At 43.1% G+C, this 18,124-nt stretch overlaps 1 protein-coding gene across 16 annotated transcripts in view; it reads left to right on the top strand.

The window, feature by feature from the left end:
• The window catches only part of esrrb (estrogen-related receptor beta), a 50,417-nt gene extending 32,637 nt beyond the window's left edge, over window positions 1–17,780 (top strand). For 14 of the 16 annotated variants that reach the window (XM_044166063.1, XM_044166064.1, XM_044166050.1 and 11 more), the window contains 4 exons: window positions 1,617–1,799; window positions 2,154–2,315; window positions 11,144–11,413; window positions 14,505–17,780. In XM_044166063.1, the coding sequence (XP_044021998.1) occupies window positions 1,617–1,799; window positions 2,154–2,315; window positions 11,144–11,413; window positions 14,505–14,749 (860 nt within the window). In that variant the 3' untranslated portion in view covers window positions 14,750–17,780. The remainder of the gene's footprint in view (window positions 1–1,616; window positions 1,800–2,153; window positions 2,316–11,143; window positions 11,414–14,504) is intronic. The other 2 variants (XM_044166052.1, XM_044166053.1) reach the window with 1 other exon arrangement.
• Window positions 17,781–18,124: the final 344 nt, after the last annotated feature.

Raw genomic sequence — 18,124 nt, 5'->3', positions numbered from 1 at the left:
GCTCTATTCTACAGTTACATGATGATACAGTTTAGTGGATCCCCCCCCATGCATTGAGTGTGAGGGAGAGGGGCTTTTTTTCCATGTAAGATAAGTGGTGGTGAAAAGCAAGAAGATATTTTGCATAAATCCACTGTCGAATTCCTCTTTGTTAAATGAGGGCCACCGCTTCTATCTTACATCATCTGATTTTGCTTCCCCCTCGTTCACCGAGCGAACTCCAATCACCGCGCATGGGACACATCCAAACTCATCCCCTCCAAGAGCACTTGCTGATGGACAAATTGTATTAGGCTCATTTGCAGTGGCCACACAATGCCCAGGTTTGACACTGTCCTCCCTGTTATAAAGTGATGAAATCATCAAGGAAGTGCTCTGGCTGCAAGTGTTGTTCGCTCAAAGGACGTGGGCAGCTGACAAATTAACTCCTCCTCTACCGCAAGCATTTCATTGAGCCTTTTCTCATCCACCCTGTAGTATTAAATTTGTTTGGGGGTTACATTATGCATACAAGGTAAATTGAAGGGATTCTCCCTCTTGACAGGATTAAGATATCAGGGATATTTAGGCTGTGACATGCTGGGCCAAATATGGAGATGCAGGATATAAATGTTTGCATACAATTGCATTAAATAACCAAATACCTGCCTGGTGGTTTTAAATAAATAGAACAGCGTAGATGAAATATTTTAACTATGTTGAAAATTAATAGAATAGAAAAGACATCCAAATGGAAACATTCTTATCAAATAATGAGATAATAAATAACTTATGTTATGATGAGGCAGGCTTGACATTTACAGTATCAGTGTGAAACCTGGCCCCTTAGCTGTGGCTGTGGGTGATAAGGCCTCAGTGCTACTCCAGTGAAAGAGGGGTGAAATAAGGGTCTTTTATGGGAAAGCAATACCTAGTTATCTATCTGCAGAATGACAGCGGATGTTTTGTACAGTGTGTGTGGGACTATGTCTTTGCTTGTAGGCTGGTTAAGTTTCTTTTTTCTGGATACCGAAGAGCATACACCTGAGCTCACACACAAATACACACACGAGCAAAGGGGCATGTAGCTGGCAGCTAATTAGTATGCAGTCTGCCTCACCCCAAAAGCTAAATAATTAGAGGGCCAGTCTGTGAGATCATTGACCCTGCGTTAAATATTCATATGTTTAGACCTGCTCTGAGCTCAGCTGTGTCACAGTAGACCAGCCAGGCATGGACCACATATGGGAAGGCAGCCGTGCCTCTGACACATCTGCACACACACAGACACACACTGGAGTACATGCTCACACACACAGACACTTATGCCACTGTGCAGTCCTTTAACAATGCTTACACACAAGATAGAAACCAGCACTCACACTACTGCTTTTACACATGATCTAATACAGAATATATTAGGGTGTAATATCTGATCATCATCCCACATTTTTGTTCTAGTGTAATAGATGGAGGATTTCTTTTGTGTATTTTTGCATCTTTACTACTGTATCACTCAAATTTTTATTAGCTTGTTTTGACCTAGTTAATTTTCATGTATTTGATATCCCTTAAAATCTAGTCTGGAAAAAATTCACTCTCTTCATCTCATGTCCCTCCTGTCATTTCTAACCCAGGGGTTCGTCTGGACCGTGTGCGAGGGGGCAGACAGAAGTACAAGCGGAGGTTGGACTCAGAAAACAACCCGTACCTGGGCTTGACGCTCCCCCCTCCCACCAAAAAGCCTCGTGAGTACTGCTCCGTCACTAACCCATTGTCTCCCTCCGCCGCCGCTCCTCCTCTGCCAAGCCAGCACGCAGGTAAAACTGAGGCAGAATTCTAGGCCAGACTCATGTTCCCCCTGTCTCTCCCATGTTTGGACATTTGAGAGTTCATCTCATTCAGGGAGATTAATTCACTCGCATTCATTCTGTAGGGATAAGAGCTTTCAGTGCCTTCATTTCACTTATACAAATTCAAGCTCCATCCATTAGTTTGCATAATGAGAAAGAGAAAGAAACTGTGAAAGCGAGACCACCATTCTGTTACAATTTCCCCAATGTCCAATGTTTATCAGGGCAGTGCATCTTTATGCCTCGCTGAGCTTTGCAGTGATATGACCTTTGACCTCTGCTTTTCTTTGACATCCCCCCTCCTTCATCCTCTATCCTCAGTCACAAAGATAGTGTCTCACCTGTTGGTGGCAGAGCCAGAGAAGATCTATGCCATGCCTGACCCCACCATGCCAGAGAGCGACATCAAGGCTCTCACCACGCTGTGCGACCTGGCTGACCGTGAGCTGGTGGTCATCATCGGCTGGGCCAAGCACATCCCAGGTATAAAACAAATTATTTTTGCTTTTTTAACTTGTCTACTCTGTCTTATTTGAAAGCCAGTTTTATTTTTCTCTGTCTTTCCTTGACTCCTGTCTCACACACACACTCTGTACGATTAAACACGCACACACACACACACACACACACACACACACACACGTAGATAATTAATGACAGCAGCTCATACACCCTCAGGATGGAGATGGTTCAAAATGGCAATGTGCAAGAAACAAATCAATAGAGTGCATCTAAAACCCCTGCATTGAATGGAGAGGGGGACACAGACCCAGTGCCAATGTATGTTGTAATCACCAGGGAGACTTAGAACAAAGTTGGGGACCTGCCCAGTCAAACAAGACATCATATCACACACAGACACACACATATGCACACAAGCACACATACGTTGAATTATTGATGGGCATAATCATGTTTCTTCCTTGCCCCATAGGCATTCTGATAGACGAGGTGTTATAAGAGGCTGTTGAATTAAGGATACAGCACCTCACGTCAGCAGAGATTTTGCTTCCTTCAAGAGTTTTCCTCTGATTTTGACAGAGAACACATTGTTTAGCCGTTCTTTTTTTGCAACCGAGGCAGATTCTCCCTGATCTTGAGCTTGACCCCCATAACTCTATAACATTATAGTGCTGTAGGCATGGAGGGGTAACAAACTAAATGAATGTGTCCCTCAGTGGCACCTCCATAACCCCTTCTTCTCATCAGCATAACTTGGACAGGCACAGAGCTGTCAGCATGCAGGAAATGTGCGACATCACTACAGCACTGATGCACACACACAGTGCCTTTCTAGTTCTCTTTCTCTCTCTATCTCTCTCTCTTTCTTTCACACACACAAACACACACATAGATACAAATGTGTGCATGCATATCGGTCATATCGGTTAATTCAGAAGATAAATTTCAATCCTAATTCATAGATTAAGAAGGTTCATTTATTTTGAGTAAAGTGACGTGGACTCCAGCTGACCTCGGGCAGGTGCATTTTGTACTGAAAAGGTATTAGAGTACTTCTCAGAAGGAGGGGTATTAATCAGGTACAGATCTGATAGTAAGGAGATTAGAGATGGATATGCTTCCAGCCCATGGCCTCAGCCCCGGCCCTCTACGCATCTAAACTGTTTGGATCACTCCCCACGGGCCCTGCATGGTCAGCAGACTGGGAGTTTAACAAGGAGCTTAGTCAGGACTGGATCACAACTGACCCGATAACACACTCTCATCGTTGTGACCCAAAAATTACACCAGCATCGCAGACATGCACAAAAATGACAACATTCCTGTGCTGGCTGCTGAGTATAAAATGTGCTGGCATGGGGGCATCACTCACTAAGACTCACATACATACAGATGCAGTAGAAAGAGTGTCATCTTTTATCTTTTACTGTGGAAAAAATACAGAATATTTTACAGGTTATCTGAGGCCACTGAGTAACCTGAAGCAGGTGTAGTTATTATAGCAACCACACTTGTTTATGACTTGAATTTGTGATTTTTTTCTCCATAAATCATACTCTTAAGACACCATTTAATATACACTAATTGTTAAAGGTTTTAACTCGTATCCTGAAGTGCATCATCATTTTAATATGTGTACACTCTACATCGGATTTTGTGTGTCATAGTGTTGAAGCCCTGTTAATCAGATTATACTAACACGTATTGTACAGTGGATAGATTCATAATGTTAATGAGATTTGCCCCACAGATTGCTGCAGTGGACTTGTCATTCCAAATGCGTCGATAATGATCATTTAACCCAAAATCTGAGGCAGTATGCCTGAGTGTCTGTTCCAACTGCGAGCGAGTACCTGGAACTGAACGGATGCGCTGAACAATGTGCTGCACCTGCGAGATGGTAGACTTTAAGTAGATTATTCTGATCTGCTTCTGTATAAATACACACAATCACACTTGTGCTTTTGTTATATAGTTGGCCATTTTTTTTTACTTATATTGTAAAATCACACATATTCTTTATAGATTAAAAAGACAATTCAACAGAATAAAGACCTCCACTTAAGCTGAGTGCTTGGTCTGTGTCTGTTCCTTTGGTTGTGTCTGTATTAGGACAGTGGGTGTCCTCTGGCCATGAAATGGCTGCATAATTGAGTTGTACATGGCTGAACCTGATCAGAGACGGTTCACTGGTTGAGCGAGACTCCATGTACTAACACTCCATGCAACAACGGTACCCCAGGGCCGCCTACCATGCTCGGTTCCTACAATATTTCTCTCTCCATCCGCTCCGGGACAAGAAAGGAACAGGGGGGAAAAAACTGCTGATTGCATTCTGATAGATTTTTGCAGCCTTAGGCAATGGAATTAAAAAGATTAACAGTTCATTATGAAGTAGACCACATTGATTAGGCAATTGACAGATGGGCCAATAACTAAAGTCCAAATGTAACAATTTAAATGTCACGAAAATTGGCACTTACCTTCTCCCAATTGATTTTTAATTTCCCCCATTCTCAGCTAACATTTGAAAACGCGTTTCAGAAGTGACATAATGTGGAGTAGAGTGGCCCTATTGAGTTTTAATTGGAGGGCAATTGGAGGATATCAAAGCTCTATCATTAGTGTAGATGGTATCTTTGCCTTACAGGGTCCAATGTCAACTTTGTCATCGCAGCTCTATTTAGCATACCATGAAAAGTCAGTTTGCATACATAAAGTGCTTTTCAGGTTTTACAGCGTTTTTTTTCTACGATTATATATGAAATAAGAGCACAATTAATCAATCAGATCAGGTGCACTTGTTATTTTAGTTTAATGAGATAGATATTGAAGGCTGGTGCCACACATCAAGAGCCTTTTCACAGGTTTGCCATTGCCAGACAGCCTTGCCCTCATTTTGAATCTGCCTTTGATTAATTGATAATCACTGCAGAGCTTTTGGACACTAGTGTCACTGCTCCAAATAGCACCATGAAGCAGAGTCTAACACGGCTGTTGCCTGAGGGGGGTAGGGTCATTAGGAGCAGTGTTAGGGGGATGCTGACAGATGGCTTGTTGCTCCTAAGGTGCTAACAACCTTTGACACACATAGCAGTCCACTGTCCACCCCTCTGGCCCCCTTCCATCCCGTAAAGCGGCATTTCACTCTGTCCAAGAGGTTTAGGGAGGAACTAAGTATACTGACAGCTTCAGTACACTAGAACCTGTTTACCACCTTGACATCGCTGCCTTCTTCAGGAGCGGTGGGATACCAGTGTGACCCCCATGGCCTCTTGCCATCCCACATCCCTTTCCCAACCGTGGTGGGAATGTTATGTGCTCATATGTAAAAACTGATGTGCATGCTGCTTATACAAGAGCTACTTGTTGTTTGGTGTTTGTCAGCTCCCATCCAAGCTTCCCGGGCCCTGAGTGTTTTCAGCTGGGAATTCTCAGAAGGCTAAAGGGCCAAGCAAAGATTGACTCTCTGCTGCTGCTGCTGCTTTGCTCCTACACAATAAAACATATTTTTGCTCTGGCATATCACCCCTAGAATGTAAAATATTCAAACAGCATTTGAAGCTCATGTTTGTGTCTTAAATTCATTTAGATGTTTTTACATTACTTTACAAAAAAGAAATGTCCTCCTCATGTGTTATTCAGTATTAGAGTCAGACCAGATTAATCTAATGAAATAGTCTTGTTTGCATTGTTCTGTTCATTACTGGTGTTTTGGGAATATTCATCATCTGTGCTTTATTGGATTCCAGCTCATCAGCTCCGCATTTGACAGACAACCGCCTGGCATGTTAGTTGTTAGCATGGAGGCAGCGATGTAAAAAAGAGATCGTGCCTCTTGTATGTTGTCGTGTTTGTGTCAGCTCAACCCTCCACCATAATCACCCACCGACCCATCAGCCCACCCTCCACCAGCCCCCTCCGGGCTCCTGTTTTCTCTTTGCCATTAAATTGTGAAATCTACTTACTGTGTTGCCAGCCTGATCCCACTCAAGCTGCGTAATCTCCTTGTAATAGAGTGTGAATACTGCCCGGCAATAAATCAGCACCTCATCAGTGCACTTTATTAAATATAGACACCAACAGACAGCTCTTAGTATATTCAATTTACCCTCTGACGTAGGCTTCAACACAGGAGATAAAGATAGATTGAGCAATCAGGTGGATGCTGAGGCCTGAACCCAGGCAGGAGAGCGGGAGGAAGGCGGAAAAGCTGCAGGGAGATTGAGATGGGGGCGTATTGGAGGCAGACAGGCAGTCAGGAGCATGCAGGGCCAGGAAAGGGACATCTGCCAGGCAGGGTGGGGGAGGGCTTTGTTTAGTTACTGTGACACATGAGCAGGTACATCCAGCATCACAATTATGTGAGTGCACTGTTCATATTGTCACCAAGTTGAATGCGTATAAAATCCTGGGTCTGAATCTGTGTTAAATTTTGTGCCATATTTTATATAAAATGTTCTGTAGGAAATTTTATATGCTGATGTGCCTTTAAGTGATCGTCAGCAGAGCGCCATCCCTCATTAAGCAATGATGCTTGATGGCAGCAGAGATAAATTATGTATAATTATGGCATTGATTAATGCCTGACTTGTCCTGGTCTTTGGGGCTATACAGATATATGTAACATCAGTATTGGGCAGTGGGACCCTGGGGAGGGCTAAAGACTTCTCTATTAGGGTCAGAAGGTCGTAGGGTGCAGATTAAAACAAGGGGATTACTGTATTTAACGTTCTTCAACCTCATAACGTTCACAGGCTACTGGTCAAATCACCCAGCTACTTACCATGGGATAATGAGCTGGTTATCACGTTGAAAAAAGGCAGATAGCTGACTCCTGAAAGTGAACGCTGGAGCTGAAAAAACAAGATATAATATTTTTCACCGAGTCATTTTAGTTTGTATTGACATGATTTTGCCCAATATAAAAACAGCCTTTGTGTCATCAAATCAGTGTTCGGGGAAAGCTTGCAGCAAACTTAGCTGTTTGTGTTGTACATGTCGCCAGACTTCAGGTCAAATTATTTATGTCAAGCACTGCAATTTATTACCAAGCTGCTATTGATTGGGTCCTCCTGACGCTGTCATGTAAATTCAAGAAGAATCATGGCAGCTGTACACACACAGATCCACACAAACAAGCCTGCGCGCACACGCACACCATTATGAAGCTGCTCAAAATTGCCTTTCATTCCTGTATTGGTTATACATCTGACACCATAGTGTGTCACTCTGTCAGATCAGAGGAATCTATACAAATCAGAGGTGCATACATTTTCCTCTTGTCCTCTTTGTTTTAAACTGCCATTTAAAATACAGAGCTCTGATATAGAATAAGCTTATGGCAGCATGATCATTCAGTTCAGTTTGAGGTTAGAAAAAAAAGACGTGCTGAACCCCCGGAGTCCTGTTAGGGGCAGTTTTACTCCAACTGGAGCCCAGAGAGCACTTGACTTGGCTGAGGTGAGATTGCCGCTGGGCAGAAGTCTTCAGGGCTTGCTTGTCCTTCTGATAGCTAGCCATGATAGATCAGCCCCTGTTCGGCCAGAATTACTCTCTTTCCTCTTTCTATCACCCTCTTCCTTTCCCCTTCCTTGCTCGGGTCCCCTTTTCGCTCACTGCTGCTGCTCTCTTTCTCTCTTCCTTATCTCCCTCCTCTCTGGCCCATATCTTCTCTCTTTTATCCTCCATTTCTCTCTCTCTCTCGACATTTTTTCCTTCTCTCTCCCTCCCTCTGTCTGCTCTGTTGTCTGATTGAGGGTGAGTTACGAGGGGGCTGCAGCTGGAGGGGGCCACCGTACCTCGTAATTACATCTCTTTTTATTACCCACGCTAATGGCCCTCGGGGAGAGGGAAACAATAATAAATTAATAGAATATGAACTCCAGCACAACAGAAATCTCCAGCATTTCATTTTGGACCGTCCTGTGTTCTGGCAGATGAAACGGTGCTCTGATTAATCTCTGCGAGGGGTTTGAAGCAGCCGTCTGTGGGTTTGGGCTGCCCCCTCCTGCCCACAGCCGAGGGCTTTGGGGAGATAAAGGGAGAGATGATGGTTTTGGCTTCTGTTGTCGGTCTTTAGTGGTCTTGTTTTCACCCTTTGAGCTATGAATGATGGTGTGCTGATGCAGTTAGTGGTCAGTAGGCTGCCCTGCAGTGTTGTTTCTCTGTCACCTTATTTATAATGTAAAATCAGTTCAATCTAAACAAAGGAACAAAACCTTTGTTTAGATTGAACTGATTTTACATTTAACATATTTTACATCTTGTAATTTTGAAAGTGAAAATCCCTTTGACATACGATCGCTATATGAGCAGGGTGCTTAAGTAAAAGTGAACAAAGAAAAACTCTGCATTGTTATTATCTCTGCATTCCTGCCACAAAGACTTTCAGACAGAAATCTGCCGGTGCACTCAGCAGTGGAGTGGAAAAGGCCCTTCAAGCGCGTAGACAGGCCTCTCTGATTTGGTCAATATTGTGTCATGTTTGGTCAAACCCCGCCAAGGCAGTGGGCTGGAAATGAAGATGTAAATATTGATATTTCATTAGAGGAAATCACCCACTCTGACGGGACTTAACCGGGCCACCTTCAGAGTGCGGCGGCCAGAGCGCCGTGTGACCTGCGGAGTCGGGAAGTCACTTCATTACTCGATTAAATTGAGTGGAAAAAGGCGAGGCAACGACACGAGATCCCATTTGGAGCGATAATTTAGGCCCTGAAGAGAGGGGATGGAGCAGGGGAAAAACACCACCTCTCCATCTCACAACACTGGATTAAATTCAAGGACTTTTAGCGTCAAAGGTAATTGTAGGCTGCTGGGCTGCATGTGTGCATATGGCTGAGAGGTGTCTGCTGTATCAGAACAACTCTAAAGCCTCTCCAACAAGCCCTGAACAAGGCCTTCACATGGGCTGTCACATTGGGAGCAGAGCTTTAGTTCCGCTTCAGTCCACCTTGGCATTAAATGGCTAGACAAAGCCTCGCCTGTGATTGTGATGCCAACCTGATGCGCCAATCAAGACCGCGTCCACGCTTGCATGACAATTTCCCTCCGGCCAGTCTGCATTCTGTCCAACTTAATGGCCATGTATGCAGACAAGGAAATAACACAACAAAAGATTTTAAGATGCAGTCTGTATATGTGTAATGGCACACGCCTTTACAAAATATGGCTTATTGCCTCCACTGATAATAGTCAAGTGTTTTGAGTGCTTTCAGCAGTTTGCTTTGTTGGGTCTAATTTGGGCTCTTCAGACCTCTGACCAGTCCAGCCGGGCTCCAGCACCTTTCTGTTAGCACTCTCTTCTACTGACTATTGATTCCCCTTCAAAATGTGAAGGCCCTCACATTCTGATCACAATCTGTTAATTAATGTATCCTGCAGCTCTTCCCCTGCAGTGGTCATCACCACGATAAGGGAAATTGAACACTCAGGTGCTACTCTCCCTGGCTCTTCTTTTCTCTCTGCTTGTCTCTCTCTCCGTCCTGTTTCCTTTTCACTTCCTTGCACGCTTCCTCATCATGTCTCTTGTTCTTCTCAACCTGCACATATGTGTGTGTGTTCATGGTGTCCTGGCAGGAGGAGATAAACATTAGGCTGGTGGCTGCACCCCAGTGAGATCATTTATATTTAAGAGAAAACGTGGGGCATAGGTGCGGTGAGTGCGCTGGTCAATACTGTAATCTATCGGCTGTTAATCATTCAATGGCAGATAGTGTGGCAACAGCAAACTTGTAAAAGCAATCATATTAATCAGGGGCGGAGCTGAAGAGCCTAATATGCTGTCAGAATGGGCTGCCTGCAGGCACGCTGTGCAGGAGGAGGGGAGGTGGGAGATGGAGGGGAAAGAGTGGGGGGGTTGATGCAGTTTATTGACAGCTGAAGGGTAGTACGAAGGGAAAAGGGATGAGATGGCTATCTGGCTATCTGCTCCTTACGCTGTCCTTCTTTCTCTTTTTGCCTTTACCTTTTTTAATTTGTTTGAATTTCTCCCAGCTCATCTTTTGGGGATCAGTTTGTTTTATTTAATGTTCTATTCTGAGCATATGTAGAGGTGTTGAAGGGGAAATGACAGTGGTTTGGTGTGCCAGAGCTCATCAGCTCATCCAGCTGCTGTTGGAGAACGAGGCCCTGGGTTAAAGCAGGTCTTCAGGCTGGGCTTGAACCATGTGACCCCTGTGTCTGTTTGTGTGTGTGTGTGTACTATTATGTGTATGGATTTATGTCCATAAGTATAGGTGTCATGATCTGCATGTGCACATGTGTGTCAACACATTTGTGTATCTGTGCATGTTGCTATGTGTGAGTTGTACATGTCCCCTCATCACCTCCTCCTACACAGTGCATGTCATGTCCTCAACCCCTCCAATGAGAATGTGTCTCGGTGCTAATCCCCCTCACTCCAATAGAAGTGTGACAAGATACAAGGGGTAACCACATGGCTTTGTGTATCTCAGACCTTTGCACCGATTTACTGTCCTCACTTACAGTAAAGCCCACTCAAGTGCTCTGACACCAGCTTCAAAGAGGACCTTCCACCGTCCATTTAAAATTAAACACCACTCGCTAACATGTGCCTCAGCATGTACTCCAGGCTACCGAAGCTTGACAGGTCATGTTTAGTTTACTGATCAACTCAAAGTGCTGTCTTTCTTTTACTTTTCAACACTCTCTAATAAACGAAGACTCCTGGCTGAATCATGGAAGAGGCACAAATATGCATGTTTTTTTATTTTTAGATGTGAACCGAAATGCATAAACACAAACACGCACAGACTCCATTTTTTTTTTACCACTGTCATGCAGTCCTCCTGTCCTCATACAGTTCCCCCCCTCTGTCCTTCTAGGCTTTTCTTCTCTCTCTCTGGGGGACCAGATGAGTTTACTGCAGAGCGCCTGGATGGAGATCCTCATCCTCAGCATTGTGTTCCGCTCGCTGCCATACGAGGACGAGCTGGTGTACGCCGAGGACTACGTCATGGACGAGGAGCACTCGCGGCTGACGGGCCTGCTTGACCTCTACGTCTCCATCCTGCAGCTGGTCCGCAAATGCAAGAAGCTCAAAGTGGAGAAGGAGGAGTTTGTCACCCTCAAGGCCATCGCTCTCGCCAACTCAGGTGCGGTGTCTTCAGCACACTGACGCATCATAAATAACATTCAGGTGTCATGATTTTTAATTGAGGCAAATTTTATGTGCATTTAATGAAAATTACAGTATGTTTTAAATAATCATTAGAAGAATTAGAGAATAACCTCTATAAAAAAGTGAAATTATTTATTTCATGATTTGTATTTTAAACATAGTATTATATAATAATAACATAATAATTGCGTTAATAATATCAAATTAGCAGAAATATGGCAGTTACTCTAATTTAGCAAGAGTCTTCTGATTTAACATATATGTAAAAAAAATCTTTTAACACTATTTATAATGATATTTATAATTTAGAGTTACTTTCAAATGAACAAACCTGTCCCAAAGCAGTCGTTGGTTTGGAATACGTATGCAATTTTTTTGTTGAGTCTCTTTGCTTGATATTACCCCTATTGTTTCATTCCACGATATAATTTATTTTTGTTTTAACAACATCTTATTATTGTATTAGGTGAAATATAACAAAAAACACACAATAAATGCAGACCAAAAATAATATGCACTTTTGAATAATGATAAGTGAAGCCTTTAGCATTTTTATCTACTGAAATAACTAATATGCACACAAAATATAATAAAATACACTGAAGTTGTACCTTTATTTTTTTTAAATCAAGACTTCACGTGAAAATGTTAAAGTCATTCTTCAGGTGTATTACTCACTCAGAATATTTCACTTTTTCCTGACTGTACCTCTGAATAATGCACACTAGACATTATAATATCCAGAAACAGTAAGGTATTGTCTAACACAGTTTCAGAAATGACATTTCTTAGTTTTTCAGGAGTTTTTCAGTGTAACCTTTAGTTTGGATTACGAGATGGAGAGATGGAGAGAAGATAAGGGCAGTGTACGGGAAAGACAGATGGAGGAGTGAGCTTTTTTAATTGAACACCTTCCATGTTGTGGTATTTCTCCAGCGCTCCATCTCCCCTCTCTTTCTCTATCTCCATAACAGTAGCTGCAGGGCACAGCAGCCACGGGAGATAAATTTAGCATTTCATTAGGAGCACAGGGGCTGTCAATAAAATGTGTTAAGTCGAATGGAATGAGTATCAGGGAGTGATAGGCCTCGTTTGTTCCGATGCCGAGACGGCGCGCTGCTATTGACATGCTCCTTTTGAGGAGGCAGGACCTGTCCCGCTCTGATCAATGCACGCCTGGGTCACTGGGCCGCTTTACCTTGTTTTGTCCAGGGCTGAAAAATGAAAATGCTGATGGTGGGCCTTTGCTTTCAGACAACAGAGCTTTGGTAGGGAGGTGGGGCGTGGGAGAGAGGAGAGGAGAGATGGGGGTCGAGGAGAGAAGAGGAGGAGGAGGGTGTCCAGAATGTTAGAACAAGGTCTCAGGGAGATCACTCTCCCGGGAGCCCCTCTGTCTGACAGCTGTGAAAATTCATAGCGATTGATTTTGTAATTAGCAGTTTATCAATCGGATCGACGTGGGCTCACTGATGGATTGCGAGGAAATTGTTTCTTCAAAGTTGTTTTTTTAAGTCTCCGCCTCCTCCACGGACTACTAGCTGTGTGCTCGCTGTCTCCTGCTCTCTTTTCCTGCCCATCTGTTGAGATATCTCTATCTCTCTTTTTATTTTCTCCTCTTTTTTCCCCCTCGCTGCAAAAACATTCAATTATAGTTTTATAGTATAAAATGTGCGTGTGTTTGCGAGTGTAAAAATTAGAACTAAATATTGGTTTGATTTGTAAAAATGCAGCTTGTTAGGTTGTGAATCCAGCCGCTGTGAAAAGAACAAGAGATAATTATGTCACACCACATCCTCGTCTGAGATTTTTTTTCTTTTTTGCCTTTTGTTCTTCCATCCTCCCCCTCTCACCTCCCTCCCTCCCACATTCACTTTACAAAACGACCTACTTCATTTTACCACTGTGGATTTGAAAACCGTCAGGGTGAGAAATGTCTCAAGGTCTTGGGAATACAGTTGTTCCAGTCAATGAATTTGGGGCGAAGTCTGAAATCTGTTTTGCCTTTTATTGTCCCGTGTGGTAAAATATGCACCGCCAAGGTGAGACGAGTCAGGCAGCCAATGACATGCCGCCTCCGGAGTGCCAGACACCAGTTAACCAGTGAGAGAAACCGCGACCCTGGACTGTCCCTGAGAGAGGCTGGGCGATAGAAACAGAGGCAGGGCGAGAATGAGAGGGGAGTGCTGTAACATGATGTACAGTAGGATCAGTAAAAAACGGTGGCAGTGTAGCGAAACGTTAAAGGAACGAAGAACACCGGAGAGAAGCCAGACTGAAACTGTAGACTGCTCTAAAACTGGCCACGAGGTGGGAGAGATTTGGGCTGACTGAAGCTGAGAGAGTCACAGTTTTTGCTGTCCACAGTATAATATAGTAAGCAAGACCTTTTTTGGACAAATAATACAAAAAATGTACAAGAAAATTTTGCCAGTTTTTACCTGCTGTAAAATAAACCCATTAGTATTTGTTTTCCCTCCACTCAGATGGTCAGAAACCCCTTTGAGGGAGTAGGAAGGAAATGAATTGAAAGGAAGTGTTGTAATCATCTCAGGCTTGTTTATAGCGTCCAATTCTCTAATGGAGCCCCTTTTTTTCTTTTTTCTTTTTTTGTTCGAAAGCAATCTGTCCTTTGGAACAGTGAGGTGTTTAATGTGTACTCACTCAGCAGAGATTGGGTGCTATTCATGCCATTGTTACTGGAGAATAACATTGATTTTCAGTCTCGCTGGTCAAGGGCCATATGAATATCCCGCCCAGTCCACCAAAGAATAAATATATAAATAAATAAAATAAAGCAGATGTTTCTTTTTTATGATCTATTCTTTATCTTGTCAGGGTGTGAGTTATACTGATAATGTGTTCCCTACCTTACTGCTACTGACAGAGCAGTAAAGATCAATCATGAGATTTAATTTTGTTTTAGAAAAATCCATTTCCCATCCCTCCTGTTATATTACCAGTGTCTCAAAGTGCACACTACATTTCTTACAAGTTACTTTTCTTTTCTTCTCAAATTTGAAAATCCATCAATCTTCATGCTCCTTTCTTTGCTCTTGTCCTGTCAGACTCCATGCACATAGAGGACATGGAGGCGGTCCAGAAGCTTCAGGACGCTCTCCATGAGGCCCTGCAGGACTACGAGAGCAGTCAGCACCAGGAGGACCCACGGCGGGCGGGCAAGCTGCTCATGACCCTGCCTCTGCTGCGGCAGACGGCCACCAAGGCTGTGCAGCACTTTTACAGCATCAAGGTGCAGGGCAAGGTGCCCATGCACAAACTCTTCCTGGAGATGCTGGAGGCCAAGGTCTGATCGGAGGGTGACTGATTGGCCATGGCAACGGCGGAGGGCTGCATTAGCGGTACAGAAAGTGACTTGAACCAAGGCTGAGGGTACTCAGGAGAGGAAGACCCCCCACTGACTGTGCTAGGCAGGACAGAGACTGATCTCTCTCACTCCTCCTCCTGGAACCCTGGGACACAAAATAAAAAAGAGCAAATGCAAAACTTGGTTATCAGTATAAATATAAAAATGATGCAGATTAATTTAAAATATATAAGAAATACTATGTACAGTAATAATTTTTTTGTTTTTTGTTAATTGTCAGTGGTCATACTGTATATGAAGAAGGACCCTTCTGCCCCTCTGCATCTTCAGAATACGTAGTTGCCAGTTCTTGATAACAAGATAAAAAGGTTTCTTTTTACATAAAACTAAAAGTTCCTTAAATTTGTTCTGAAGACAGCAGAGGTGTCAACAACCATAAACAGACTCACTTGTCTCACAGTTGTGTTTTTGCCTGGACTTGACCAGGGCATGTATATATTTATTATTGGAAGACTGAGTGTACAGTTCAAAGTCTGGTAACCTTGGTGGCCATTTTCTCTTGTTCTCCTCCTGGAAAAAAAGAACTAAAATTGTTACCTAAATGTGACCTCTTATCAGTTTAAATGTACTTGGATATACCTCTCCAGAGCAGTAAGCCGTGTGATCTTTGTGGATCTGTCTCAGACTGGAAGACTTGCTGGTCCCATGTTTAACCAAACTTGCATAGGCAGGTACAATTAGTCAGTTGTCTTATTCTGTAGTGACTCAGCAATAAAGGGAGCTGTGGGTAAGCCAGGCTTAAACCTATCTTTCATGTGCTTTTCAATGCTGATGTTGCTAGAAGACCATGCCTGTGTATCTCATTCCCACCAGTTGGACACACCACTGCACCACTGTTGCACACTAGTGTTCCTCCTCTCCTGTAGTGGTTTGTGTCAGTACTGTTCATGCAATCCATTGAACCCCAAATTTGGTCATTGTTTAAGCCCATGGAAATTGCCTCTTGGCATGCAAATAGATGACCTGATTCAGGCTAGGTGAAAGATGATCAGTGGGTTTGGCGTGGCAGTATCAAAGGATTTATGCCGAGTGGCAGAAGTCCAGGAGATTCCTTGTTCAAACAATCAGAGGCCCATATGTCAACCGCTCTATTTTGGGCCCCTTTAAGCTTATGGCAGAGTCATCCCACACACAGGCAGCAAGGTGCCCTGCATCTGCTCTCGCCATTTTAGACACCTCCTGTCTTTTAATAGCTGTGCCTGCATTTATAGAGCTTCAACCAAACAGAGGTAAATGGCAGGTGCAGAGCGGGAGTGGTGGCACTTCACACTGAGTTTATTTTTAAAACAGCAGGAGGTTGTTGTCTGCGTGGCCTCCCTCCAGGAGTACAGTAGACATGTGGAAAAATTCTTCTTGACCTCATGTTGACACAGTGGCCAGTGCAGAGTAACACCCTTCCCACCAGCCAGGAGGCAGGCATCTGTGAGGAGAGCTCGGGATGCCCAAGCATGCACATGTGAAAAGCTATGCAAGAAACAAAGTGTCAGCGTGCTCCAAAGGGTAACAGTAACCCAACAGTGTGTCAGTACAAGGTGTGATCTCTGGTGGGAGACAGAGATCTCGTGCTCCCTTCTCCCTGTGTTTAGCTACATGTCCATTACGCTGGGTGTGAGTAATACTGTAGTCCAGTCCAGCAGAGCCGTGCCGCTCTTCTCAATGTGAGACAGAATGTGTCGGAGGAGAATGCTTATACTACTGAAGGATTTTATGTGATGTGATAAATTGTGGCGCTGTCACAACAATATGATACTGTGATCAAAAGAATCCCTGACATTGCAGTAGGGTAGAGATGCCGCCATGCTTGCGATATCAATGGCTAGCACTGATCTAGAGGCCGCCATGCCTTTTTTTACAGCAGCCTGATTGGCCACGTAATGAAGGATGCCTAGCCACTCCAGCACCCAATCATCCCAAACTTGAACTAGCTGCTGCCCAGTTAACAAGCTCCACTGTAGAGGGTGACAATATAACTTGAGTTATTTTACTGTTGTGCAATACAACAGGGACCAATTCTGACTGAAACCATGCTAACAGCATGCTTTTACTTAGATTTGGGAGAATTTGTATGCTATTAAGTGACATATTCTAAATCCCTCTAATCCGAAACATGTATCCTGTATATCAGAAGAACTATATTTGATTTGCTCCACTGATAAGACTTTTGTGCTTGTTTCAATAAAAGTGCAGTACAACTGAAAACTTTTGCAGAAAATCTTTACAACTAGAATTTTGTAGTGGCCCAAGATGATCAGCCATAAGAATCATAATAACGGAATTCCTCTCATCTCCCTTTTTTCTTTTTACCTTGCAACATGGCACTGTGTTAAGTAAAAGAGAACATGTCTTACATTACAAGCTGTGTCTAAGTGTGTAAATATATTAGCGTCAATACAGTAGGTTGCCGAAATACCATTGAAAATAAAGTATGCAGCGCCCTGCTGACTACTACCTCATTATCATATTGTCAATATTTCTCTGATTCAACACTTTCTGCTCTTTATCATCCTCACATGTCTGTGACATACCTGAGCCACCCATGTTTTTATCAAAAACTGTTTCTCCCTCAGTGCTCCTGCCAAAATATTTGTAATTGTAGTTATTGATCACTTCCCATTCATTCTTCATAGATCTGTTTGTAAAGGTAAAGCATGCTTCACGTTGACCACGTGACCTGGCCATCACTGGGTGTGACCCCCATTTTGGTTACGAAGCGGGTATGTGTTTTTATGAACATCAATGTGTCAGAATTGGTCCCTTGATGATAAATTGCAGACAGGGGCAGGTAACTGATTTCCTGCTTCTGTGCTATGAGTATTTATGGTGTGAAATATATCATTTGGCAATGGTGTACATTGATATCTCTGATCGTTAAATCACCAATATCTGTGTAACTTTTACGTTTTGATTTTCAAAAAGGTAAAGGATCAATGAATTAAATACTCCTTGAACTCTGTGATTCTTTTGTGGTCTAACTAAAAATCTGTTGCAAAGCAAACCAACAGTTTCATACATCACATTCAACCAGTACAAGCCATAATGTTTAAGCAAGAGTCCATGCTAGCGGCTCTGTGAAGGTGCTAACATCAGCATGCTAACATAATGACAATGCTTAAATGCCGATGTTCAGTAGGTATAATTTTTACCATGTTCACCATCATAGTTTCGCGTGTTAGCATGCTAACATTTGCTAATTAGTACAAAACACAATGTACAGCTGAGACTGATGGGAAGTTTTGCAGGTATTTGGACATAAATCAAAGTATTGAACAAATTAAAAGTTTGACCTAATGATCAATTGGG

Source organism: Siniperca chuatsi, linkage group LG15 (assembly GCF_020085105.1).
Source record: "Siniperca chuatsi isolate FFG_IHB_CAS linkage group LG15, ASM2008510v1, whole genome shotgun sequence".
Taxonomy (NCBI): Eukaryota; Metazoa; Chordata; class Actinopteri; order Centrarchiformes; family Sinipercidae; genus Siniperca; species Siniperca chuatsi.
Note: the sequence above shows the minus strand (reverse complement) of the source record. Positions and strands in the feature narration are given on the sequence as shown.